Genomic DNA, 26,601 nt, shown 5'->3' with positions numbered 1-26,601 from the left:
CTATTTCACCAAATCATGGCCACATAAACCCTCATATTAGCTTAAATCTATGTCTCTCTAGTTATCTGCCATCCAGTCCTTTCTAACAGCACTGGTATAACTGGGGCAACTCAAAATATCCAAAATACCTAATAATTAGGAATAGTTTAATTTTCCAAAACCTGAAATTTTAACCAGGAAGTTGTTGTGTGCATAAGACATACTCAGTGGATGTAAAGGAAACTTACCTTCTGTGTGCACCGCTGACACGTAAGTCCAGTTGTATCTCTTCACTATGTCCACCATGGCCCGTGCCTGCTGGGCATCTGAAGGCACAACCCTCATGAAGTACTTGAACAGAGTCTTGTCACTCAGATCCATGCTGGTTGCCGAGTAAGCAATCTGAGGTATGTTGAAAAGCTGGAGCAAGTTCTGGACCTGAATGGCCACAGAACTGGAGCCAGGCCCAATGACCCCTACTATGGGCTTCTTGGAACGGAAGGAAGAAGAAGAGCCATCCACACAGCGTACCAAGCCCTCTTCCTCTTCTGAAGAAATGAGGGAATCCCTTATGAACTCAATGCTCTGCTCTAGGGCCACAGCCGAATGCCAGCAGGAATCCCTTATCTCACAGCCCAGTGTGATGTTGGGCAAGAGTGTGGGGTCTGAATTGATTCTTTCCAGGGTGTGCAGCATGGCCTCCACTCTCTGAATGCCATACTGTTCACGGACTGCCCCACACTTCCTCTCGTGAACTTTGTCCACGGTAGGCTGGTGGTGGACAGAAAAGAGAGCTCCGATAATGATGTCACCTGGCATGTGAGCCACCACCCTCCTCTCATTGGACTGTGCACTCCCACGGACATCTTCTTTCAAAAGCAGGACTGACAGGATCAACAGAAGGACCATTTTAGGAAAGGAGTTCAAGCTAATAGAGATAGCATGGTGGGAAAAATTTAGTAGAGTTCTGATAGATACAATCAAACAACGTCCTATGTTGAGTGGCAAACCAAGGAATCAGCGAGCAATTTAGATGCGTTCTCTAAAGGACCACCATGTCCCCGGGTACCATTTAGTTAGAGGCATCCATGCAATCATGATCTTCAAAACCTGAAAAGAAAAAATAGCATAGGTCTTTAACAACATAAGTGCAACTAGTTTGGGGAAGCTCTAAAGGTCTATGCTAGCAGAGAAAGAAAGGGTTTTGATGGTGTTTATAACAAAGAAAAAAGAATAAAAAAATTTTCCTGACTTTCCTTTGTCTGTCTCCTTTGTGATTTAATGAAGAAGCTGATATAGTTTCTTGACTCTGCCTGGCTTAGATTAATTTTTTTTGTTTGTTCATCTGGAGTAAACAAAACCAAATCTTATGTGTGGCAGGCAGAACTGTACTCTCAGGCAGAGGTAAGAGAAAGCATCCTAGAAGCAAAGTGATACCATGAACAGAAAACCCTAGGAAGTATGAAACCCAAAATATTAAACATTGATGACCTCTAGATGATGGGATAGTCAGTAATTGTTGTTTAATTTTCACAATGCTTTTTGTTTCTTTCCAGATTTTTGGCATTGAGCATGTATTAATTATGCAATTACAAAAACAATGCTATCTTTTTAAAAAATCCGTATATATCTCCTCTCCAAATGCAATCTAAAGCAAGATGAGTAATCTTACCAGGAATAAATAGGTATTGTGTCTAATTAACATATAATATATAACAAAGAAAATGAAGAGAGGTGTGTATTTCAAGTTAAATGAACTGTAGGAGAGAAAGAAGAAGGTTGGGATATTACAGTGTAAAATGTCTCTGAAATAGGCAGCAAGGAATAATGAAATGAGCACCAATTTTTAGAGAAAATAATATGCAGCTTCAAAACCCCATTTTGCTATTAAGAAGTAAATTGTTTAACCTCTTAGTACTGGAATTTCCTCATTTGAAAAATGAGGATAATATGAGCTAGAGTTCCTCTTATGGGAATCAACCTAAGATACCAACCATGCAAATGCTTTGTAAATTAAATAGGAATATATACATTCAAGACATGATCTTTTTTGTTACTTAATTTCCAAGGGCATTCTGTGGCTAGGTAGTGAGGACAGAAAATTCTCTGGCAACCCACTTGGTCCTCCAGAGAGTCTTCAAAGTAATTACAGTCTTGTAATAAAATTCACAGTAATCAGTCCTCTAGCTCTGATCCAGAAAAAAATTTCCGCATCGCTAAGGCTCAAAGGGCTGAAAGGATGTAAGTTCAGAGCTATCCTTCCAAGTAGAAACTTGGTATAGCTATGAATATAGTCATTTAATTCAATTTAAGTTTCTGGGAAGAAGGAAATTTTGTCCCAAGTTTCCTACAGCAAATTCTAGCATAATTTATAAAAGAGAACTGACAAATTAATGATTTAGGTTATTTAAAGGAATTGTATAAGAGACTTATTTTGTGTGTTATCATGTCTACCAGCCAAGAATCTCAAGTTGTTTTAAAGTGACTAGCTCCCTAAGCTCTACCTTTGAAAGACAGATGATGTTTCTTCAGGAATTTATGCAATTAGCATGCTTCTACAAGAATACTAATGGTTTCAAACTCATCAGATCTGCAAAAATTCCAGTCCAGACACAAAATGAATATAATTTGAATCACATTTATCACTCCTACCCTCATTTTCACTGTTTCCTTCTACTGTTTCCTATGGCAACAGAGAAAGGCCCCCTCTGTATAGTGTCAAACACTAAAATAAAAAAAGAAAAACTCATCAAACAACTAGATGTTCCAGAATAACTAGGAGTTTGGCAATATATAGGAAAAAATTGGTATGAAAGTTGACATAATAGATAAGGGGGAAGGAAACAAAGACTGATGTTAATTTTCTCATTGGTAAATTATCTGAATATTCTCAAACCTTCCTGTCACTTTCCTTAGACCAAAGACCTAGGGAATAATTCTTATTCTCATGGTCATGTGAATTCTACTCAGGTAAAAAAAAATAATTGAAATAAAAGGAACCACAATTTCTTATTAAATTCAGAATGTGAGTGAGCAAACCCAATAAAAAAAGACAGAACAAATTTTTTAATGTAAGAACATCAAAGTGATATGAGAGACTAGAAATGGCCTATGAAACTGATGTAGCTGAAATATCAATCCCATGCATTTTATTTGTTAGAGTTATTTTAGGAAACCCCCATACATTGAGACATACTATACATACAGAAACACTGAAAGATTGTCTTCTGAATATATGCTAAATTAATTAACTCATTTAACAAAGGTCTATTAACTATTGAGTGGAAGAGTCCAATGTAACAAAGATGTTCAATGATGTGCATTGATGAGTATGATCATGATCTCTCACTGAGCACCCATCATGTCCCAGTCATCTATTCATTAACTCATTTAACACATATTTATGGCATGCATAGGATATGACTGTCTCCTGGAAATTGAATATTTAAGAGTAAACAACGTATGTATGCTCCCTTTACTCATGGGCCTTATGAATCAGTACTCTAAAGGGTGACTTTAGCTGAAACCCGATGAATGCAAAGAACAAAGAAGATACGAAAAAAGAAGCCAGTAATAAAAAGTGTGGCTAGGACATGAAGAATGGCAGGGATGGTGGTAAAGATGAGGTTTTAAAGGTAAGAAAAAGCCCATGTAGGCTCTTGTAGAATTGTAACGTTAAGAACAGCAGAAGGCCGTTGAGAAAATATAAGTCAATGATTGGCACGACTCAGTCTCAGAAAGGGTTATTCTGGCTGTCCATTGTTCTGGATAATAGTTTGGAGAAATCTTATTAGGAGACTCTTATAATAATCTAGTACGGGATGATAGTGGCTTGGCTAGGATTGGTGACTTTGAATGTAGAGAGAAGTGGGCACAGTCAGACATATTTCCAAATAGAATCAACTGGACTTGCTGATGGACTGGATGTGTGTAGTAAGTAGGGATAGGAATCAGGGTCTACTCCTAAGCCTCTAGTCTGAAAACCTAGTGCATTTTTATATCACTAATATGGATGGGATAGGCTAGTACATAAACAGATGAGGGTCAAAATAAAATCAATGATTTTCTTTTGAATATGTAAAATTTGAGATATTTTTTAAGCATCTAGGTACAGGTATCAAACAAGAAAGTGGATATGTAAGGCTGGACTTAGAGGAGAGTTTTGGGTTAGAGATGTAAATTGAAGGCCACCAGTATATAAAATCTTTGGAATGTATGCAATCACCTGGAGAGAAAGTATAAATATGGGGAAGGTGGAGCTAAGAAGTAAGACCTGCTACGAGGCCAGGTTTTGGAAAGAGCAGCTAAGCAAAGGACACAACCCAGAAACTAAGGAAAGAAAGTAAAAGCACATAATGCCAGGGAAGCCAAAGGTAATGTCTTAGGCACTTTATATTCACAGACATATACGAGTCTCCTATGTCACAGAGAAAAAAATGCATCTGGTTCTCATGGAAGATATTATATTTGATGTGCATTGTATATCTTAAAGATGTATGATGTAATAGTTCTGTATCTGTGTGGGGAGGCATATATGTATCAATAATCTTCATAACAACCCTGAGATGTAAGTACAGGATTAGTATCCCTTATCCAAAACACTTGGGACCAAGAGTGTTTTAGACTTAAGATTTAAGATTTTTTTTTCAAATTTTGGAACATTTGCACCATACTTACTTACTGGTTGAGCATCCTAAATCTGAAAATACTAAATTTGAAATGTTCCATAAGCATTTCCTTTGAGCATGATGTGGAAACTCAAAAATTTCCAATTTTGGAGCATTTGGATTCAAGATTTTTGGATTTGGGATGATCAACTTGTATTATTTTATTACCTCTATTTTACAAATTTTGTAATGTGTTTTGAAAATGATGGAGCTGGAATTCATATCTATACTTGGTGACTCTATAACATACTCTTTTCACTATTCCTTGCTGCTTCATCACCCCTTCCCACAAAAGAGATATTTACGAAATCCAGGAAGATTAGAATGGCCACTCAGACACAGTGTGAACTTCCCAGGGATAAAGAATCTTACAGGAGTCACCTTTCAAACTACAGGGTAAAGACCATTTCAGGAAAAAAGATGATTCAGCACACAGAATGTACAAATGTGTATGATTATCTACTACAAGTGTACTTATATTGCCCTGCCATACACCATAAAATTATGGCCCATCAGATTATGAAGCAATTACTGCTTCATAATCTGTCTTGGCTACACAATGTCTATACTTTCTTGATATTAGCTACGAAGCTCAGATAGCTGGAAACCACATTTTGAAATAAATTATGATATATAAATATGACAGAATTGTGCTACAACTCAGCTTATTATAAGGCTAAACAGAAAGTCATCTCATGTGCTATCAATACAAGAAATTAGTACAGCATGAATTCCAAATAGACCAGTAGGGCATGTGTCAGAACTATCAGCATCACTTATTTGTCAAATAACTGTTTATTGAGTAACTATTCTGTACCAAGCACTCTTCTAGGCCCTGAGGATTCAGTTATGAACAAAGTAGACATAAATTCACCCATTAGAGAGCCTATAAGGAAGTTTGTCAGATAGTAAACAAGATAAGTAAAATATTATGGAATACACAGTAATGAACACTGAAAAGAAAAAAAGGCAAGGAATGAATATAGAAAGTGCCAGAGATGTGGGAAATTTTGAATAATTTGGCCAAAGGCATATAAGCTGAAAAAGTAACATTTGAGTAAATAAGTAAATACCTAAAGAAATTAAAGCAGTGAGTCATGCACCTATCCAGAAGAAGAACATTCCAGGTAAAGGTAAAAGCAAATGCACTGTCCCTGAGACAGACTGATGCTAGCACGTTGAGGAATAACAAAGAGGCAGAAGCAGATCTAATGTGGAGAGAGGAAAAGGTGCAGACCCACAGCCTGTGCGATGATGTTGAACCTGTTTGGATTTTAAGAATTTGGCTTTAACATTGCATGAGAATATTTTTCTGAAAGGTTTTTTAATAGAAGAGGGACACACTCTGCGTAACGTTTTAACAAGAATAAGGACAAAAAAAAAGAAACTGAGGAAACAACTAGGCAACTACTGTGCTAATTAAGGTGAGAGAGAGAGATGACCATGGTCGGATTGGGGTGATGACAGTATAGGTGGTGAGAAGTGGCGGGATTTTGAATTTATTTTGAAGCTAGAGTGAAAGGGTTTGCTGCCAGGTTTGACTTGGGATGAGAGAAAGAGAAGAGTCAATGAGGAGGCCAAGGTTCTCAGCCCGAGCCCACAAAGGATGGTGTCTCATGGACTGGGGTGGAAAGCGCGGTGGAGAACATTTGTATGGAGACAGCAGAAATTTAGTTTTGGACACTTACTAGAAATTCAAGAAGAGAAAATCGAATAAGTAGCTGGATGGAAGAGGCTGAATTCTAGACGGAGGTTTGATTAGGAGAAAAAAAATGTGGGAGGTGCTAACATACAGAAGTCCTTTTGTTGTAAACCACGAGACTGGATAAAATCACCTAGGAAGTAGAAAGAAAAAAATAAACTAGCTCCAGAAAGTGCACCCCAAGGAATTTCAAGGCCCCAGAATAAGGAAAAATCAGCAAAGGATATTGAACAATTTTTTGAATAGAAACTTTCTTTTGTGAAGTGGCAGGGGAGAGGCAGTGAAATGTGAAGTATTTATGTTACATTAAACAGAAATAAAAGGCAGGTATGGTTTGATTTTCACAAGAAATATGGGTAGATGTGTATATACACAAAGACTGGAAACATATACACCGACATTAATAGTGTGGTGAAAATATATATAATTTTTATTTTCTTTTTTGTCTGCATCTGTGTTTTCTAAATTTCTAAATTTACTAATATAATTTATTTACTATTTATTATTAATAATATTTTTAAGTTTGGAACTGAGGAATCTGCCTTCTAAATTTCTGCACCTGCCTTCCTTGGGACCTTATCTCCTCTCCCTCTGCTTCTCCTTGGGAGTCTACTCTAGTCAAGTTACAATACTCTATTGTCCCACTATACACTCCTTTGTTCCAATGGCTTTATGCTGGTGCTGATCCCTGATATGAAGTTGTTTCAAAGGCCTTTATGGCGAGTTGTTAAGAGTGTGGGTTTGGAGCCAAGGAGACCTGAGTTTGAATTTTGGCACTGCCATTTGTTGGCTTTGTGTCCCTGGGCACTTAACCTCTCTGAGCCTCCTGCCATTGTAGGCAGTTGGAATGAGAATAGTACCTACCTTGAAGAGTTTTAATGAGGATTGAATGAGAGAATATCTTAAAATAGACTCTTCGTAAAATCTTCCCAGATCTCTTACCTTGCAGTGTTTGCTCTATCCTCTGAGCTCATATAGCATTTTATTATCCAGACTTTCTTATGGTATTTGTTACTAAGCTAATATTATAGCTATTTACATACATGTTTTCTCTTACAACAGACTTCCAACCCCTTAAGGGTTAAATCCGTGCCATACACAGCATCTGGTACAAGCCTTGCACAAATTTAGATGCTTAATTAATCCTGCTGAATGCACAAATAAAATGAATTGTCTACATGTGAATTTCTGTTCAACTACCTGGGTGAGGTTCCAGGATAATACCTCCTGACCCACTCTAGAAAATTGAACAATGTGTAATAAAACTCCCTCTGTCCAATGAGTTCAAGCAACAGAGAACTTCAAAAAGAGAAACAGGCCAAAAAAGATGTAGAAATAAACATTTAGTGTTCCCCATGGCTTTTGAACATATTAAGAAAAATAGCATCATAGAACTAGTGAGGACTCTGGATATGACTTAGTTTAACTGAGACTCATAAAGATTAAATGATTTGCAGCAGACCTAGAACCTGAATTCAACAAAATGTCATCTCAAAACAAAGTTTTAATCACATATTAGTTAAGACACAACTTGGTGTCTGTTCTATGATTTTCTGAGCTTATAATCTTTTATATATTTTTATTTAAATGAGATATTAGTATTAAATCTCTCTTACAATATATATATATATATTTATTCTTCTTTGTATAATAGATCATAAATATCTTTCCATATCAGTTCATTTGGATGATGAGAACAATGATAACAACTAACATATACAGAGAGCTTACCATGTGTTAGGCGTTTGCTTAATGTCTCACATAAAATGACATTTAATTGTCACGCAAACTACAGGATGAATAATTTATGCACATTTTACAGAGAAAGGAACTGAAGCTCAGAGAGATACAGTGTTTTGGCCAAGACTCCCAAGCAAATGAGTAGCAGAGCCAAGATTCACATTTCAAACATCTATTTCTTTTTAACAGTCATGTAGTATTCAATTATATGAGTGCACCAATATTTAATTATCTCTTATTGTTAGATATTAAGGTTATTTATAGATTTTTTTTACTATCATAAACAATGTTACATTTTACTTGCTTTTGAAAGTATTTCTATGGCACATATATCTAAGCATGATATTTCTGGCAGAAATGTTTCACACAGGGGTGGACACCTGTGGCTTCAGGGCCACATGAGGCCCTCCAGATCCCCAACTGCAGCCCCTCGACTGAATCCAAATTTCACAGAACAAATCTCTTTATTAAAAGGATTTTTTATGTAAAATTTGGATTTGGTCAAAAGATCACACTCAAGGATCCAGAAGGACACATGTGGCCCCAAGATTTTAAAAGGTGATATAAGCATCACTCCAAGACTTTTGTCTTTAACATCATCGATTCTGGGCACCACCCAATGGTCTTTCTATGAGGACCTACTCTCTCTTGCTTTTATATAAGTTCATGGGTTAGGCCGTTTCTCCTTAGCAATCTTATCATAAAATTCATTCTTTATTTCAAGAAGTGTCTGGTAGAAGAAAAGAAGAGGAAATAATAATATTACAATACTTTATTTTCAGTGTACAGAACCTTTTCCCATTCTTGATCTCACTATTACCTTAAAAAAGGTGCCGCTAGGAATGTTTGATAATCCCCATTTCATATACAGATAAGGAGGAGGCATTAACTCATCTAATGAGGGGCAAAAGTTTTCAAAATATTATAGATCTACAATCTAATAGTATGGAGATTTTTAATTCACTCAAAAGTGGGCAAATATTTGGATAGTTCAACTTATACATCAGATCAAGGTCCTATTTCAGAAGCAATAGAATGCTTTATTCAATGTTATCTTTCTGGATTCATAACATAGTAAATTAATCACTATCCTATTATAGGAAACAATAGTCATGTATTTAATATTTTTAAAAGTTTTTTGTCCCAGGTAATGATACAGTCTCATATTATATACTAAATGAATATGAAAAAGATATTGGTGGGTAGAATTTGCCATAAATGGCAACCTACTTTGTAATCAAATTCACAGCTCACATTGTCTTTTACTTTCAACAATCTTCTCAAACACTGACCATCTTTCTGGCACAGATGTCTCTTATATAACTTAATCTCCACACAAGCAAATCACATAGCTCAGGACATTAATACTAAAATGATTTACTTTGCCTGAGCAGTAGCCTCATCACAGTTAGAGGTGTCAGTATTGTATATGCCATGGTTGTCTTTGATATATTTTTCTGAAAACAAGTGCATACCACAGATAAGAGACACTCTGAGGTGTAATGATACTGAGAACCTCACAGTCCAAGGAAAACTCCATTGTCATAGTTAATCACACACTTGTGACCTTGTAAACAAGAAAGCACAGCACCCCCACTGTTTAGCCCCACAAAAAATAGGCCATATTTTAATTAAAACCCCCTCTATACAAAAGGGCCATAAAATAGTATTGTACAAAGATGAAATATATAATTTTATGTGTTAATTTTAAAAAGCTGGCATAAAGACCTGAAACAGGCTTCTGCAGCAAAGCAGTAAAAAGGGTGCAATGCACTGTTAACTAGGTTTAATTTAATTACCAAGTAGGGATTTTAGACTTCTACCCATTTTGCAGTCTTCAGCCGATTTCTTATAATTTATGACATGCATCTAAAGAACATAAACCATTACTGTACATGTTATATTACCAATCATCAGGTACTTGCATATGTGGTTTCACATTTCTAAAACTTTATATCTAATTATTTATCGATAGCTAATATTTATTAAGTGCCTTCTCTGTACTAAATAAAGTACAAGCATTATTTATGTAAGCCTCACAACAACCCTGTAAGGTAGGCATCGATTACTACTTGTATTAATACCTCTAGAAATTGAAGTTTAGAGGTAAAGAATCTTACCCAAAGTCTCACACCTCTAATAAATGGCAGAGTCAGGACTACCTCTCACTCTAAACCCACACTCGATATAAACAGATGATAATACCTCCCGAAGGACCCAAAGGACTGGTTATTTAAACCTTATGGATTAATTGCAAAGCATTCTGGAGATTCTATTTGCCATTAGATTGTTATGTAATTTCCATAAATTAGTCAGAAACCATACAAACAAATCAAGTAAATATAGGTACTTCTGTTTCCTGGCATAATTTAGATCAGGGTTTTTCAACCACAGCACCATTGACCTTTTGGACTAGACAATTCTTCATTGTGAGGGACTGTTGTCCTGTGTACTGAAGGTTGTTTAGCAGCATCCCTAGTCTCTGTCCACTGAATGCCAATAGCACCACCTCCCAGTTGTAACGACCAAATATGTCTGTAGATACTGCCAAATGTCTCCTTCAGGTCAAAGTCACTCCCAGTTGAAAACCACTGATTTACGTGAAAGCCATCCTGGCAAGGTTGACATAATCATGAAAGAAGAACATGACCAAGAGGCAATCATCTGCATGCATCAGTCCCACAAAAACTGAAACTTCTAAATAACGCTAAAGGAGAATAGGTTGAAATAGGCTTGCCTTATTTTTTCTTTGCTTTTTCATCTGTCTTTGCTTGTATTATCCTGTTTCAAAGTTTAAAATTTCAATTTGAGAAATATAAATTAAACTATGAGATTCAAGAATGGTATTGCCTTACATCAAATAAGCATAGTGCTAAGTATCCACAAATTACAGTACATGAATGTGAGGAGAGTATCCTATGATATACTTCCAAAATTCAAAGACTGCTTTTAAAATTAATATGCAAAGATCATTATAATTTTAACAAGATTATAAGATGAATGATAACTTCAATAGTAATTTACATATTGGTTTTTCAAAATCTCATTTTTTTGGTTTATTTTTAAACAAGTCATATAATAGTATATTATTTAATTCTCTCTCTTTAAAATATTCTACTAATTACTATGTATTAAAGTAAATTGATTCTTTAAATATCTTTGATTATTCCTCTGCAAAATATAATGAATGTAAGAAAGTTTCATTATTACAATGCCCACTAGTGCCATTGTGTTTATTCGCTTTTCATTTTCCTCAGAGCACTTATGCTGAAAAGTTTAAAGTCAGTGGCCTATAACCAGAATTATTGTGACAACTAATCATTAGAAAATTCTTCTTAAATCTGGTTTCTTTACAACACCAACAGTATCACATTACAGAAAATACACTTTTTTTGTATCTAATTCTTTCCTTTACATTTCTTGTATAGTTTGACTATAAAAAGAAGATAATTGAGACAGCAATTATGTACCATTTAGATTTCTGATTATCTTTAGGCATTTGCATGCTTATTTTTAAATATTCTTGAATATATAACAAAAAGAAATATTTGCACATTCCCTTGTAGAGGAAGAAGGTTGTGCTGACTCAAAATTAGTAGAATTCAAAAAATTGAGATATGCGTCCAGGCTGTAGGTCAGTATCTAGTTAAGAGTAAGGGTTTGAGAATCAGATGGTCCTGGATTTAAATACATGCTTTGTCATCTTATAAGCTGTGGAATATTGGACACGTTGTTTAATCTCTCTTAGTCTTACATTTTATTGCTAAATTCACAAAATAAAAATAGAATGCAATCTATAAGATTGTTGAGAACATTAAATTTAATGACATGGGGAATACAAGAACATTTGATATCCAAAGGCCTAGATGGGATTAATAGTCATAACTAACACTTATACACTGTTCACTGTGGTTCAAGCACTTTATTTATATTTGTCCAATTAATTCATAATCCTCACTCAATGTCACCAATACTGTTATAATTTGTTCCTCTTTTTAAAAATGAGGAAACTGAGGCATGGAAATTTAAGCAACTTTTCCAAGGTCACACAGCTGGTAAATCACAAAGCTGGGATTTAAACTCAGTAAATCTGGAGCTAGGGTCTGTCTGCACTTCCTGTCATACCACAATTCAGTGGAAACCACAATGCAATAATTTCATGATGTTTCGTCACACCACAGATGAAAGCAGTTTAGTATAATGGAAGCAGTATAAATCTGAGTTCCAAACAAAGCAGATATATATATTTTTTTATTTCTGCCATTTCCTAGCTCTGTGACAGTGAAAGAAAGAAAACTCAGTTTTTACAACAGAAAGGTAAAGATAACTAGTGCACTGTATTATTGATATGTGGATTAAATAAAATAACATATCTAGTGCATAGCATGGGGCCTGATGTGCTCAATAAATGGTAGTTATTAGATTAAAGATGAGCCTGCACCAAGACTTTTGCCTGGTGCCCCTTTTGACCAAAGGAACATATAATTCAAACAAGATTGGGACTGGTAAATTATAGATTTTTTCCTTCTCTCTGTGAATTTAAAGGAAATAAAAGCAAGCTATGTCATAATGACTTTTAGAAACACATTTCAAACAACTGAAATAAACGAATATAAAAAATATATCTGGTTTACCAACAGTTGAAAATTCAAAATCAAAATTTATATTTTCTTTTTCGGGATTATACAAAAGCATCATGAACTAAAAATATCTCTTTTGATGCTGCTCCTGTCTTCTTATGCTCTCTTAATCTCTACTCACTGATTAAAATGACAGCTAAATGATACTGAAGGGCTAGCATAAATATTTTGCTGAATATGAAAAATAACACATATTTTCAAACTGCAGAATTTTCCAGCTATGTAATAATATACTTTCAGTATATCCAAACTCCAAATGAATCAAATTGCCTTTAGCATATGTCAGATATAACAACAAATAACAAAAGGTAGTCTTCACTATTTTATAAACTTGGTATACACTTGATTTATCTGTCTATATAAAGATATGGATAAAATATCTCTCATATATATGTGTATATATATATATATATATATGCAAAACAAAGCACAAAGAGGAATATTTGGATATATCTCTTTCTTCATCCCATAAGGATAGAAATCCTGGGATAAAAGAAGTATACAAACAAGTACAAATTTGTCATGATTAACTATTTCATATTTTCTGCTTGTACTATCACTTACCTTTTATTGCCATTTAATTTAGTTTTTCTGTCTAAAATGACATTTTTTTAAAAGACAATATAGTAAGACTCGTATAAAATATTCAATGTGATACAACAATGGATATAATCAGAGCAAAAACTAAAAATGGTAGGTATTTACTCAAGTATTTCCAAAATCTGGATAATTTGTGCTGGTTGGATATAGTATCTACAAGTGAATTTTTCATTTTTCCCCTGAGTGTTTGTCATCATGTCCATAATGTGTACTAGGAAGTGATGGTAGAGGCCTGTGTCTATCCGTGAAATTAAAGTGAAGAACTCATCAAGTATTTGGATTATTTAAATATCATCCCCTTTCCCCAAATAATCATAATGTGTCCTTTTATAAATGAACATTGAAGAGTTTGGTTTCTTTTGAACATATAGCCCACAGCCAAAACACTGCCACGTGGTAGCACAAAATGTGCTAGAGTGTGCAATTAAAATATCTACATTGTATGTTTTGTCATTCAGAGTGTAAATGACTAGAGAAAGATTCTTTTCTTAAGAGCAGTTAGAAAGTGTTCTATGCACATTTTTCTGCTAGGAACCTTGGAAGGATCTGTCCAGAGTGCTGAAGATATTTGTACTGGAGAGGGCTGGAGATTTGACGGGATGTAAATTACTAACCCAATGAGATCAGGAAGCAGTATTTTTTAATTCCCAAATCAATGATTCTTTTAAATGGAAGCATACATTTATAAAGGACGGAAATAGCCACAACTGATTCTGAAATGTGTACTTGCATGGAGATGACAGAAAAATTAAAGGAGAAAATTCCCTGTGCTCCACAAAGGGAACAGCACAGAACACACCTAACAAGGGGTAGCATAACTGAACACTACAAAATTCCTAATAGAAAGTCACGCAACTAAGAGGCTTCCACAGAAAACCCTTGCTTATGCCCCACTGGAGAAAGGGCTGCATTTAGTTCAAGGCAATGGTCCTCTGGCTGCTTCAAACAGGGATACAAATTAGCTTTGAGCGCCTCCGAACAATAAAACACCACGTAGGCAGTAGAGAAGAAAGTGGAAGGGAGACGCTGCTTCCCACTGGTCCGTGCCCATTTCTTATTGAAAAGTAGTGTTGGAGAATCTATCTGCGCGGCTACTCAAGCTTACAGTTCAGCTGAGGCAGCACCAAGAGTGTGCCTAAATAAGCACAAGTGCTTGTTATCCTCTCAATTTCCCTTCCCCACAGCACCTGCTCTGGAGGGAAATGGGAGCACCCAGTAATAGGATCACCAGGTGGAAGAGCCCTCCAGGTGGACCAGTCACTTCCCTCTGAGAGGTCCCAAGTGCAGTTTAGGCTCCGGCCACCGTCTAGTCTTCGCATTTGTGGGCCTGCCCTAGGTTCTCTTCCCCAAGTCGCCTTAGCCTGGGCTCACTTTTCAGCATGCCGCTCATGTTGCTGCCTTCGGTTAACTAGCAGGCTTTGTGTAGGAAGGGAAAGATAAATACATGGAAGAGGAAAGAGCGGGAGGGCTCAGACTGGTGTTCAGAGAGGAGCACTCCAGCCTGAGTGAAAGAGACGTGCTTTCAGCACCACCCGCTGTCCCCCCTCTTCCTGCAGCAGGCGCCACGATGCGGCTGCTTACCGATCTATTGGGAAGTGATCCTCCTTCCTCACGCCCGCTCCACCTTTGCTTCTCACAATTTCGAGCCGAGCCTTCCGGTGGTCTGGGAGCACAGCGTGCATTCGAAACCATGCGCACCTGGCCTTAGGGAATGGAAACTCGGGTCCGAAGGCATGCAGAATCCCTTTCTCAACCCCTGTAAACCTTCCTCTTTTACCCCCATTGCTTGTGCCTTTCCTCCCAACAGGTTTAACCAAAGAGGTTCGCAAATGGAGCAGATTTGAACCTCGTTGGCTCTGGCCACCCCCCCCCCCGCTCGTGTCCCCCTCCCCCAAACCAAACTGTGAGCTACTCGGCAAGCTAACAATTCCTAAATCCTTCTCTGGCCAGGGGACATTTGGGCACACAGACACTTAGAAAGCTTACCCCCTGTCGGCCGCGCAGCGGGCAGTGAGATGCGGTCTAGCTAGCCCCCGAAAAGTTGGGCTGCGGGGATCAGCGGGGCAAAGCCGGCCTCTCCAGTTCCGGGCTTCCCCCCCAAAATGATCTCAAGCTCATCCCCCTGCGCTCAATGCGCGTAGAACAGCCGAGCTGAGGGCGGCTTGTGCAGCAATCTCCCCGCTACTGAGAAAGGGGGGAAGGGGGGAAGGGGAGAGAGCGGAGGAGGGAGGGATGGTAGTTTGTATTTATAGAGAACAGAGTTCTTTGTGCAACTTTTTGGTGCCACCAAGTGGCACAGTGAGTTCCTTTAGGAACACAGACTCTTGGGCGAATCTGGATGGGTAGACCAGCTCTCTGCAGCCAGATGCTCACATGGTGAGGGAGCTGGAGGCACTCCCAGGACTTGAGTTTTTGAATGTTGATCGTCACATCTCAGCACCTGGGATGAAAATCCCTAAATTCTAAGAATGAGACTGTATTGAGGGACAAACGGCAACTGTGCCTTCTTCAGACAAGCAGAAGAGGTGTCAAGGACTAAGGATGTGGTAAGTGCCATTTGCCTCTTAGGGGTATAGAAATCCTTGTCCCAGGAGGAATAGCCATTCCCTTCTCCCTGCAAATCGCTCTGTCCAGACTCTGGTATATATATATATATATATCTCACTCTCAAACCTTCTTCCTGCCACTTGAATGCTTAACCTTTAAACTGGATTGACACTTATTTTCCTTGCCACCAAACCTTCTCCAGTTGCTACCCCCAAACAGGCATATGACCTTAGGTTCTGTGGATCTGAATCCCTCCAAACCACTCTCAGAACGCCAGATTCCCCTGGCTGTAGGCTGGGTGTCTGAGTACCCTCACTCATTTCCACAGACTTCTTGGCATGCATTACTTTAACAACACAGCCAGAGTCTTGCAACTGCCTTTGATGCTTTGAGAGAGGTTGCCTTGAAGCTTTCTTTATCCATATTTTCTGGGTGTTCTCCCTTCCTTGTAGGCAGCCCCTTAAACCCATACAATCATAGACACACTGCATCAGACCTTGCTGTCCCAAAATGCAAAACAATCTCTATGTTTTGCAGATGGAGGAACTGAGTACACAAAGGTTAAGAGACTTGTTCAAGGTCACACGTTTCCCTAGAGACCAACTCAGGGAGGAAATGAATGAACGCGGTAATGTCAACCCTGACTGCCAGGTTCTTGTTCCTTGTACCACCCCACTCAGCCTATTCAGTCATATCCAGCTCCCTTCTCTTGCCTTTCTCTCCCCATCTCTCTCTCTCTCTCTCTCACACACACACACACACCCCTCATCATCATCATCCTTTGCCAAAGTTCCATAAAGGAACCAAGAGGAAAGATGTTTTTCTAGCTCCACTGGGAGTACATGAACTTGAGTTTACAGGTCCAGAGTTGCATGTGTACTATCTTAAAATGGCCCACAGTTCTAAAAAACCTCTTTCACCTAGTACTGTAGTCAATGAAGTGTCATTTAGAAATGGAACACTGGTATCCACACCAAACCAGGTCCCTCCTTGGCTGCCTCTTTTGGTGTGAAGCACCAGCAAGTGCTCTTATTAGCCCTTCAACACCTAATGGACTCGAAAATACAGAAGCCCTCCTCCTTTACTAAACGCACACCTTCCTGCCCATGTATCGGTATGAGAGAGAAAGAAAGAGAGAGAGACAGAGATCCAAACGCATCCGTTGGCTTGGATCTTTATTTTTTTTTTTCCTCCTCTGATTTTTTTAGTTCGTTTCCTATGGAAACGAGCCCACTTAAATCCCTCACTTATGCAAATAAAAGCAAAATGATCTTCATAAACCTCCCATTGGAGCGATGCCACGGTAGCCCAGGCTCCTTCCTCAAATTTATGTCTGATTTACACAGCACACGTCCTTGTAGGGTGACTTTTCTAAACTTGCAGGACCTCGTAGCGGCCCTGGCTTCACCAGTCCTCCACCTGCCCACCACCTGCCCTCCAGAGTCTCTTTAGCCCCAGCTCCCGCCCCTTGCCTGGTCGCTCTCCATCCCTGCGCTGGGGGAGGGGCTCCAGCGGCATCCTACATCCGCGGTAACTCTACAGCCGAGAGAATGAAAAACGGCGCTGTGCTTACCAGGTGCGCGCCCTGAGCCTTGCGCCCCTGGCCAGCCGCTCCTCGCGGGCTTCCTGCGCTCTCGTAGCGGCCTCGGCTGCAGCTGGAGCGCTAGTGGCAGCGACGGAGGCAGCGGTGACAGCAGGCAGAACGGCTGCGGGGCCCGCGGCGGTGGCGCTCGCTCTCTCGCGCCAGCGCCGGGAGCACGTGCCGCACTCGGGCAGACGCAGCTGGAAGCGCAGCGCAGGGCTGGCTCCTACTCCTGCGGCTCGCGGCGGGGGGTGGCAGAACAGCCAGGGCATAGACTCAGTGGGTGAATAAGGGTCTTGAAACCTTGTGTTTTGGGGGTTCAGGCAAAGGTGGCCTCGGGCTCCCTCTCCTGCTCCTCAGATCCCCTCTGGGGAGCCGAGGAAGGAGGGGAGCTGTATGGGGAGGCGTGGGTGTGTGTCACTCAGAGAGAAGCTGGGGGAGCAGGTAGATAATAAACTGCTCTCTGAAGAGGGCACTTAAACCTCTGACAATGATTGGGAGAAGGGGCGTCACTGCTGGGGGGTAGAGAGAGCTAGGAAGTCAGGGAACCCCAAGATGATTCAGAGGTGTGAGTGGTTAGGAAGAATGGTCTCTTTAATTATATTACTTATTAATAATGCCATTTTGCATTTGTCTGAACTTCTTAAAAATGATTCTTTCTACATCCATTAAAATTTCTTCCTCCATAGCAGTTAAATGTCTTTTACTTTCTCAAATGACTTTCCTTCTCTTCCCCTACCATCCCCATAACTGCCCAGGCTTGTCAAATATGCTGAGGTTATCTTTAAATTTCCAAAAGACTTCATTTCTGTCTCTGAAAAAGAGATTGGTATAAATTACTTGCATGGTTTAATTTAAAGAAAAGAAAGACATTGCAGTAATACTATTATTCCCATTTTATTTACCTAGCTGAATTTTGGGAGCCAGGTGCTTGCAGGAGCTGGATAAAAGATTAAAAGATGAGGACACTAAAGTCCAAGGGGCTTGGTCCTGATGCATGCACTACTAATGCCTGTTATTAGATTTCCCACCAGATTTTTGACACTAAGGCAAGTTATTGTTTGTTAGTTTCAGGATTCAACAAGACAAAGAAAACTAGATATATATCTACCACATATTGTGAGCCTTACGATGGCATCTTTCTGCTTGGATTTTTGTATCTACTGATGACATTGTTAATTTTCCAAGTTCTTTGATTGTAATCCACAAAGCGAATTATAGTACTTTGTGGAGATGCCAGCAAAGCTGTTGCTGACCTCCCTGAATAAAAAAAGATGGCATGGATAAGAAAATACAAAAATGGTGAGAGTCCTGAAAAAAATAAATGGTGACATGACTAAATGATTCTGGTGATGTGAGTAGCTCTAATGTATAAGGTGGTTTGTTAACCCAGTGGACTGGGGCATCATCAATGAGGACAAGGTCATAGATTGGGTCTTTGTGTGAGACACTTAGCTCTGAGTATGCACAGGGCATTCCAAGTTCACCATTCTTCTTCATCCGCTGAAGCTGGATCAAAGCACAGGAGTGAAGGGGCTGAACCTAGGCAAGAAGGAGTTTTCATGTTGGCCACTCAGTCACTTAAACTCTTCAATTTTCTGCACTTATTTCCTTCTCTGCTGTCTCTCAGAGTTGTGGAGAGGCTGGAATGAGATAAGACATGTCAAAGCATGCCAGAAATGATAAAGCACTCCATAAAGATAGTACATGGTTTACCAAGACATATCTACTTCCTGTGCTCTTAAAGCTAAACAACAAAGGGCATGCCCCATGTTGAACAATAGTAATATTTTCAGATGAGCAGGAAAACATGAATTATATAATCTTAAATTGCTCAGTGACATTTTAAAATATAACTTTGTCTGATAACTGTAAAATGCTGAATTAGGCAAAATTAAAATTAAAAAGAGTATAGAAACAATATTTTAAGTCCCAAAAGTAAATTCTGATTATAACTTGCTCAAGGGTATAACTTTTGCCTTAGGATGAACTATTAATGAACCAAATATTGTAATTCTTATGTAGAACAGTAAAAAAAAAAAAAAGAATGAAAAACTCATTCATACTTAGAATTGATCAAGCTTAAAACTTAAAATCTTCACTGATTTCCTTCTTTCCCTTATACATGATAATTCATCACAAAATCTTCTGAGCTCTACCTTTAAAATATATCCTAGAATCCTACCTCTTCTAACCACCTTCACAGATACCATGTTGAATCAAATCACCGTCATCTTTTACCAAGCATACAGCAATAGCCTCCAAACTGGTAACAGCATCCAGAGTGGTCTTTTCAGGAAGTTATCTTAAGTCAACCCCCCAGTAACTTTCCATTCCACCAGAGTAGAAGCCAGAGTCTTTACCATTGTCTTAAATAATCTGTTCCCACCCTATTACCTTTCTGATTTCATTTCCTAGTATGCTTCCCCTTTGCTCATTCTACTTCAGCACCAGCACTTCTCACTTCTCAAAGGAGCCTGACATGCTCCCACCGAATGGCCTTTGCATTAGATGTTTTTCTTGCCAACTCTCTTCTCTCCTTCAAATCTTTGCTAAAATCTTACCTCCTCAATGAGGCCCTATCAGTATATCCTATTTAATCCTGTAAACTCTTCTCTCTCACAAACCCAGTGCTCTTGAATCTCTTTACCTAACTCTGTTTTTCCCCACAGCTCTTAATATAGTTTAACATACTGTATAATTACTCATTAGTTATATTTATTGTTTATTGTCTGGCTCTTTCTCTCCATCCTATTAGAATGTAAGAGATCTCTGTGTGTGTGTGTGTGTGTGTGTGTTTCACTGATATATTCCAAATACTCAGAGAAAAATTCTGGCAAATAGAAGCTACTCAATACATATTTTGAATGTTTAAATGAATATTATGAAAATAAAAACATATATACTATATGCTGCCCTTCATTGTCCAAGTTGGCCACACTGATGGTAAAGCATGTGAATGTTGGCAGGAGATATGAGTGACTACAGAGTGACAGCACTTTTTTCCAACGTTGGCACACTTAACCCACTTCTTGCATTATGTTTTTGCTTTTGTGATTCCTAGATTTAGCTAGCTCATATTCTAGACTTCAGAAGAGTTATTGGAATTCTAAATGTTTTACAACTCTATGGTTATCTGAACCCATTAAATAACAGATTATAAGTGGCTTTCAAAAATAATTTCTGGTTAGCCACCTGTAGAAGACTGAAACAGGACCCACAGCTTTCACCTCTCACAAAAATCAAATCACGGTGGATAACAGACTTAAACCTTAGGCATGATACAATCAGAATTCTAGAAGAAAATGTAGGAAAGACTCTTACAGACATTGGCCTAGGTAAAGAATTTATGAAGAAGACCCCCAAGGCAATCACAGCAGCAACAAAAATTAATGAATGGGACATGATTAAATTAAAAAGCTTCTGCACAGCCAAAGAAACAGTCAAGAGAATAAACAGACCACCTACAGAATGGGAAAAAATATTTGCATACTACACATCAGATAAAGGACTGATAACAAGAATCTATTTAGAACTCAGGAAAATCAGCAAGAAAAAATCAAACAACCCTATCAAAAAGTGGGCAAATGACATGAATAGAAACTTCTCAAAAGAAGATATAAGAATGGCTAACAAACATATGAAAAAATGCTCAACATCCCTAATCATCAGAGAAATGCAAATCAAAACCACAATGAGATATCACTTAACCCCAGTGAGAATGGCCTTTATCAAAAAAACCCGAAACAACACATGTTGGCGTGGATGTGGAGAGACAGGAGCACTCATACACTGCTGGTGGGACTGCAAACTAGTGCAACCCCTGTGGAAAGCATTATGGAGGTATCTTAAACAGATTCAAGTAGACCTGCCAGTCGATCCAGCAATCCCATTATTGGGCATATACCCAAAGGAAAAAAGGTCATTTTTTAACAAAGACACATGTACCCAAATGTTTATAGCAGCACAATTCACAATAGCAAAGATATGGAAACAACCCAAATGCCCATCAATACACGATTGGATTAGTAAGCTGTGGTATATGTATACCATGGAATATTACTCAGCTATAAGAAATAATGAAGATACGACATCTCTATGGTTCTCCTGGAGAGAGTTGGAACCCATTATATTAAGTGAAGTATCCCAAGAATGGAAAAACAAGCATCACATGTACTCACCAGAAAATTGGTTTCCCTGAACATCACCTAAATACACATCTGGGAACGACACCAATCGGATATCAGACTGAGGTGGGGGGTGGGGGAGGGAATGGGTGTATGCCTACACAATGAGTGCATTGCGCACCGTTTGGGGAATGGTAACGCTTGAAGGTGCTGACTCGGGAAGGGGGGTTGGGGAAGGGAGGGATATATACCTACATGATGGGTGCAACGCGCACTATCTGGGGATCAGACACGCCTGGAGCTCTGACTTGGGGGGAAAGGCGGTACATGGACAACGTATGTAACCTGCAATTCTGTATCCCCCATAACAATAAGATGAAATAAAAATAAAAAAAAAAAAATTCTGAAGGATTTTTTTCATTAATTTAATGAATACTCATCATGCATCTATTATTGTCATTGCTTTTGTTACCAGTTACTATACAAGGCACTAAAATAGAATGATGAAAAAAATAAATACTTGGCTTTAGAAAACTTGTAGTTATTACATATGTGTGTATTAGTGAATATGTGTTTAAATTTACTCATTCATGCCACTTATTAAATGTTTACTAAACCACCAAGTGTCAGGAATGGCTAGGTGTTGGGGATACAATGAGGAAGGAAGTAGAGTTAGTCTCTTCCTTGTGAAGCTTAAAGGCAAATAAGGGGCACACAAGTAAACTAATATATTGCATTTATGGGAGATAAAATGAAGAACAAGGTACAGTTATAAATAATAGCATGGCATGAGGAGGGGGCTTGATATCTTGTTTCAATTGCATAGCTAAAGAAAATTTCTCTAAAACAGTAATATTAAATCAAGACCTGAAAAAGTTAACTGTGCAAAAATAGTGCATGTGTGTGTGTGTGTGTGTGTTTATGGGTTAAAGGGTATAAAGCGATAGTTGATCCCAGGGAGGGAAAAAAGGAAGGGGGTTTAGAGGCATACGGAACAATATGTGGAATTTCTGAGGCAGGACAATAGTTGCCATGTTTTAGAAACTGAAAAGACATTGGTGTAGACAGAGTAGAGCTTAGAAAACCTTCACTACATCTCAGTATGCTCAACTTTAAAATGGATATTATTTTATCTGATTTTATTATTAAATTTAACCTTCCTAGTTTCTAAATATCAATGAGATGATTATATATGTTATTAAAAATAGCAAATGAAAACTATGCAGAAAAAGGAGGTGACTGAAACCCAAGTGTATTGACTAAAGTAGTATCTGTGGTTTGCCAGAAAACATTTAGTTATGAATTGGCTAATAAACAAGAAAAAAAGGGAAAATGTCTTACTAATTATCATTATCTGCTATGAGAAAATTAGTCCATTCTCAGAAAGAGAATTTTATTGATGCTGCTGTTAATAAATGCTAATATTGTTATATAGACTCTAATATAAATGGCCCTTAAAAACTTGATGTCTTCAACAAGGATTTTACAACAAGAATAGAAACCTTTTTCATATTATATGGTCTTACATAAAACTTAGGTATGAGATACAGATATTATATGGAAATTCAATTAAATTCAATTGAACTCAAGTCATCATGTATGAATCTAGGTTCATTCATCTCTCTATTTATTTGGCAGGACAGACCTAAACTATGGCCCTGCAAATTTTTAATTTTGTTATGATGCTGGGGACAAATACAATAATAAAATAGTTTAGTCTCAGTGCTTGGGAACAATAACTATTTCCGTCAATCTTTCTCCAGGATGAAGCCCTATCCAAGCAGTCTTCTTGGTACACATATGGAAAGACAGAGCTACTTATGTTCACTCTGTGAGCCTCAGCCATGCCTAACTCTCATCACAAGAGGCAAAGCACTTCTCTGATAGCCCAGGTGAATACCCAGATCCAGGTCAACTCTCAGCCTCCAACCAAGGTTGTAGCAGAGTACCCACTGAATTTCAGGCCTAACAGATTGGCAGTTGAAAACTGAATCTGGCTTTTACCTGATGATGAGACTTGAAAAAGCTACTGAACCTTGAAACCTCATTTCCTTATTTGTAAATGGGAAAATAAAAAAGATAATTTTTAAAACACCTAATTCTACTGGTTAAGGATAAAGTCATTTTGCAAACTAAAAGCATCATAGAAGACTCAGCAATCATGGCTCACGCCTTTTTTTCCCTCACACTCTCTTACAGTCTGGCTCCTTTGTTCCAATACAATACTATGTGTAGGAAAGAATTTGGATAATGGTGTTGGATTATTAGGGTCATAAATAAGAAAACAAAATTCCTTTCTGAATTCTGTTTTTATGTTGACTGGGAATTTCTTGTTTTCCTTCCCTAAAATGTGAATAATAGCACCTATGTAGTGAAGTTGCTGCTAAGATAAGCAATAATAAATTTGAAGCAATTGTACAGTCCCTACAATGTGGCAGGCATATGGTATTAGGTGGTGATAATCATGGGAATGAGGATTAGTTTAATTTCCAATTATTTACATTCTGTATGTTTGAATGGCTAAGGCATTAGACAAATAGCTTGGGACATGAAGTCCACTTTTTTAGACACCTGGAAATTTAAAAACCACATTCTAGTCTAGTAGAGTTCATCTCTTTGTAAGTGTATTTAAATTAAATGGCTAAGTCTTGTGGTAATTCTTAGTCAATATTTTCAGCAAAGGCAGTGAATTTTTTCACCTACAATCAAAAATAGATTAAATATAATGGCAGTAGCATTCTGTTTTGCATTTAAATAACCGAGTAAGGTTATACAGAGGATTTTTATCCTTTCAAATAGAGTTTCGGATCCATTGCTCAATAGAATCCCCAGGAACGTTGCACTACATGCATAAGAGACAATTATACTCTCAATGGTTTAGATGCAGCCATTGCAACTACTTGTAATACATTAGTCTTAGCTACTTGAAATCTAACATTATGTCTAACATTCTATAACTCTAGTGATTTAAGAGATTTTTGCTGTTTTTCAATGTTCCATTTTCTTAGAAGCAATTTATTGAGCTAAAGCCAGTAATTATTTAAAGTTACCTAGAAAGCACCCAAAATTTTGAGAATTGATGAAGTGATAGACTCCTTTATGTTACTAAATATTTGTTTTTTATGTCTCTTTAAGATTTAGTAAGGATGTTGAGCTGGGCTAGACACATGGATCTATCAGAAACTCTGACTGATGGACCAGGAACCCAGGAGCTACAATTGAAGGGGTAAAGCATTCAATTCTGTTTCTTAGCTTTTTTTATCTATAAAATAGGGGCAATACTCATTCCATAAGTTAGACATGAAGACTCAATGAGTTACATTTACAAAGCACAGAGATTGGTGCATGGTGAGCATTTAACATATTTTTAGTTATAATTACTATAGATGAGAAACTGTCGCATATAAGTACGAGCATGATCTCTGAAGTCAGTCTGCATGGATTTGAGACTTGGCTATGTAGATTACTAGCTGTGTATTAGTGAATTATTTAATCTTTCTGTACCTTAGTTTCCTTAGTTATAAAGTAGACAGAGTAATGACAACTATTTCATAAGGTCATTGTTAGTATTAAATGTGTTAACTCCTGTCAAGTTATTAGTACAGTGCCAGTGCCTTGCCCATAGTAATGATGCAATGTTAGTTATTATTAGCATATAATAATTTGTTAAGCATTTTAGATCCAGTCATTTTTCAACTTAAATGTTTCCTATAATCAAAGTGAACTTGATAATCCAAGAAACTATGAAACATTAGGTTTTCTAAACCTTACATTGGAAAGGATATCTTTAGGATACTCAGAAAGAGTAAAAGATATCACTGATCTCTAATTCTCTTCTTTTCCTGCTGGTGTACTCTCATTTCCACAATGCCCATAACGTATAGTTTAACCTCTGAAGCATGGTACCTGGGTTCCCCGATTGTCTGGTCCCAACCTTCTTTTCTAATCTCTGCACAACTGGCTTGCTTTTCCCTTACACAATGTGTATTTTCCATCATGACTCTTTGTTTTACCTTTTTGAAAGTTACTTAATATTAATCCTCTTCTTTTCCTAATGAATACACATTCACTCTTCAGGATCAGCTTGAGTGAAACACTGCCCAACACCCTTAAAAGACTAACCACTATGTCTTTGAACTACTGTAGAACTTTACTAAAAAGGCCTGCATAAGATGTGTCATATGAAAACATAGTTGTTCATTTAGGTTCTTGCCTTCCTTGACATAATGCAAACTCTTCTTGGGCAGGCATCATATTTTATGCATTCTCTGTACCACGTACTGTGCCTAGCATGCAGTGGTTAGCAAACATGTGTTTAATGAATAAATTAATGAATGCATTCTAGCAAACAATTCATATTCTCACTGGGTAATAATTTCAATCTATATTCTAAAGTAGCCTGAAATAGTTCAGATACATAGACTTTCTAATTCAGGGGTTCTGGACTCTGGCTACACATAAAAGTCATCTGGGAGAGATTTAAAAACCACAGACTTATTTGGTATCAGGTGGGTCCTCTGGGAGTTTGGTTTTTTAAAGAGTTTCACAGATGATTTTAATGTGCCTCCAAAACCCAGAGGCACTGTTAGTCTTTTAAAACCATTTGTGTTTATTTTAAATTAATTTGGCATAAATGATATCATAAATATGAGTGTAGGCACCATTTCATTAAGTAAAGCACAATTTGAAAACAGGAGAATAAAAAAGTTTCTATATAATTAATACCCTGTTAACCCTTCTGAGAATGAAAATCTTTTACAATGTACACCCCCATTTCACATAATAAACAGTTTAAAAGCATGCTTTATGTGAGAAATAGATATATTTTCTCAAATATTCTTCATCTCAACCATAGGAAGTAAATGGTAAGACCCAGGGAGCTGAAGTTGCTTGCACTTATCATACCATTTCAAAATAGCAATTCCAAAATGTAAAATTATCTCCTGAAATCCCAAATCTGAGCTATTACCAATTATCTTATGCTGCATCTTAATCCTGTAAATGCCCTTTCCCATTG

At 37.7% G+C, this 26,601-nt stretch overlaps 1 protein-coding gene across 8 annotated transcripts in view; it reads right to left on the bottom strand.

Moving 5' to 3' along the window:
• The window catches only part of GRM5 (glutamate metabotropic receptor 5), a 480,882-nt gene extending 463,227 nt beyond the window's left edge, over positions 1-17,655 (bottom strand). For 6 of the 8 annotated variants that reach the window (XM_069469085.1, XM_069469090.1, XM_069469092.1 and 3 more), the window contains exon 1: positions 228-888. In XM_069469085.1, the coding sequence (XP_069325186.1) occupies positions 228-888 (661 nt within the window). Of the gene's footprint in view, positions 1-227; positions 1,090-17,448 lie in introns of those variants that run through there. The other 2 variants (XM_069469084.1, XM_069469086.1) reach the window with 1 other exon arrangement.
• Between the last annotated feature and the right edge of the window lie 8,946 nt (positions 17,656-26,601).

The sequence above is a fragment of the Eulemur rufifrons genome, chromosome 6, assembly GCF_041146395.1.
Source record: "Eulemur rufifrons isolate Redbay chromosome 6, OSU_ERuf_1, whole genome shotgun sequence".
NCBI classification, from domain to species: domain Eukaryota; kingdom Metazoa; phylum Chordata; class Mammalia; order Primates; family Lemuridae; genus Eulemur; species Eulemur rufifrons.
The sequence above is the reverse complement of the archived record's forward strand: the minus strand, read 5'-3'. Positions and strand labels throughout refer to the sequence as shown.